At 33.2% G+C, this 2,611-nt stretch overlaps 1 protein-coding gene across 1 annotated transcript; it reads right to left on the bottom strand.

Annotated features, from left to right (window-relative positions):
- Positions 1-392: 392 nt before the first annotated feature.
- Positions 393-1,564, bottom strand: ccl27b (chemokine (C-C motif) ligand 27b). The gene is made up of 3 exons (XM_046861779.1): positions 1,416-1,564; positions 1,088-1,199; positions 393-1,004 (listed from the first exon to the last, which is right to left on the bottom strand). Exons 1-3 carry the CDS (start codon positions 1,474-1,476, stop codon positions 917-919), a joined length of 261 nt encoding a protein of 86 aa, XP_046717735.1. The 5' UTR covers positions 1,477-1,564; the 3' UTR covers positions 393-916.
- Positions 1,565-2,611: the final 1,047 nt, after the last annotated feature.

The raw sequence follows: 2,611 nt of genomic DNA, 5'->3' as shown, positions 1-2,611 counted from the left end.
CAGTAACAGCAGCAGTGGGAACACAAGTCTTCTTGAGCCAGAAACCCCAGACTACAATAGATAATAAATTATAAAATATCAAGCATAAATTCTACCTCCTCCTTTCAAATTCTATTTCATTGCTTAGTCTTTTAGGGGTAAGAGCTAATTATCAAACTATAAATACTTCTTACTGTTCAGTGCAAAAAAAACAGTGTAAGAAATGAGTAAAGGTATTTTTGTTCTGTTCCCAGACTGCTACATTTTATAACATGTACAGTCCACTGGAAGTATACAGCAAGATTAACGATTGGGATTGAACCCCAGAGAAGTCAAAAACTATACACTATACATACTCCTATACATTTCATTAAAAAGTTATGAATCGAGGTAATAAAGAGAAACAAAGTGTCTTTAAGACAAAAGTGTGTTTATTGAACATGATTAGTGAATCATAGTTCACTTTACTTTTTTTTGAAAAATATGTAAAAATGCCCTGCGTATTTCACTGTTTAGCTGCTTAAGAAGACAACATTTTTTAGTGCTTTATTTCACAAACTTGTCCTTAAAACATTTTTCATAAAATGAAATAAAGGCTTTGTGGCAAACTCTCAATAATTACTGTTCACTTGCAGGTGTTTAGCCTAACAGGTTACAATCATACATTACCCTGAGTCATTTTCTTCCTTTTCACAAAGACTTTTGAATTTTATTGTAATTATAAACATATTTAAAACACATTTATGATAAACTTTCTAAAAACACCAGTGGTCTTTCACTTGAATAATTTTACTGATAATAAAATCTTATATATATATTTTTTAATAATTGAAATGAATGAATTTTTAAACCATTTTCCTTGACAATAGCAAATCAGAATGAATTTTTATGGCTTACTGAGTCATCGGCAGTAAAAACACAGGAGCTCAGTTACATCTCAGACAATTGACTGTTTGGGGTTGATCTTTTGCAGATGTTTCTTTTGCCGTAATGGTGCGCACAAAGTCTTCCCATTGACATGCAGTCTGTAATCAGAGAGGTTTTGATTTTATCATTTGCACACACAGAGCTTCATAGTCTTGTAATTCAGAATCACATTAAAACTTACACAAGGGCTTCAATATCACAGAGACTGCGATTTTGTACTGAGAATTTCTCCACTCGCTTCAGCAGCCGTGGATTCACTGGAGCTGTTTTAACACAGCATCGTGGAATGAAACCTGAAATTCACATGTGGTTAAATAACAAGAACAACGGCGGTGACAAGTGAACACATTTATTACCCTCTGTTAAAATGAATAAAGGTAATAAACGTAATTCTTCAAGGCATTTTTTTTTTTACATAAAATTCTATTTTTCCAAGTTCAGAGTGCTCACAACAACCAGCAAACTTCATTCATTTAATAATATTTTACACAATAGATTTAATGATTTACCTTGGACAGAAACAAAGGTGATGCACAGAAAGAGCAGAAGAATTTTGAAATCCATTTCCATAGGTATAAACTCTGACGCGATCTTCACGCTTTACTATGGGTATAGCTCTGTGATCCTGTCATGTTTCCCCTGCTGTTATATGCCAGACACGCCTCTTAAAGTGGGCGTCAATGTTTGTAGCCAAGTTTGACGTTAAATGCTGAATATTCAGAGCAGTGCACCATCATGTGTAGTACATTATTCTTCATATTTACCCAATCAGTGTATTGCTGTGCACCTTATTTAATCAGTTCTTCACAATGATCATGGTAAAGTGTTTATAAGTTTGACGTACTGAACATAAATACCAAAATGTTTCTAATATAATGTTTCTAATAATTAAATATGTTAAAAAACAAACAAAAGTGGCTTTAATAAATAAGCAAAATATTATTATTATATAATACAAACTTTTAAAATCTGATTAGAAGTTTCTGAGAGTTTTTACTTTGAGAGACTGAAAGAAGCCTAGTAAAGAGCTCAGCCTCTGGAAGCTTCATTAGAATGCCAAGTTGACACTTCTACAGTCTGAAAAAGCTTGAACAGGAATGGTTTTTGTTGAAGGGTAGCAGCCAAGAAACTACTTTTTTTTTGAAAGGGGAACAGGGTAAAAAAGCTAAAATATGCTAAGGCTCAAAACGATTGAAATGTAAATCAGTGGAATAAAAAAAAGAAAAAAGAAAGAAAGCCATTTTTGGGTCCAATTGTTGATATTGTATGAGAAGATGATTTGGAGAAAGATGCAAGAATGAGTGCTTGTATTTTTCAGTGAAACATGGTAGAGGGTCTGTTCTTGTTTTAAAGCTGCATTTTTGCCAGTGGTGTTGGCAATAGTGTTCAGAGTGATAGGATCATGAATGCTGAAGAATACAGTCAGGTTTTAATTGATCATTTAATTACTCCTGGAAAGCACCTGATTTTGAAGTCATCAAAATGATAACAATCAGTGTTGACAAAACACTGATAGTCATGGACTGGCCTCCACAGAGTACAGACCTGAATATTATAGAAGCAGTATGGGATCAACTGAACAGAGAAAGAAATAAAATACAGCTAATATTAGAACAACAACTCTGAGAAGTGCTGAAAAAAAAAGTGCTGAAAAAAAAGCCTGGTGTAATATATAAGATATTCAGGACCGTGTGCTTAATGCAAA

The sequence above is a fragment of the Silurus meridionalis genome, chromosome 11 (assembly GCF_014805685.1).
Source record: "Silurus meridionalis isolate SWU-2019-XX chromosome 11, ASM1480568v1, whole genome shotgun sequence".
Classification (NCBI taxonomy): domain Eukaryota; kingdom Metazoa; phylum Chordata; class Actinopteri; order Siluriformes; family Siluridae; genus Silurus; species Silurus meridionalis.
The sequence above is the reverse complement of the archived record's forward strand: the minus strand, read 5'-3'. Positions and strand labels throughout refer to the sequence as shown.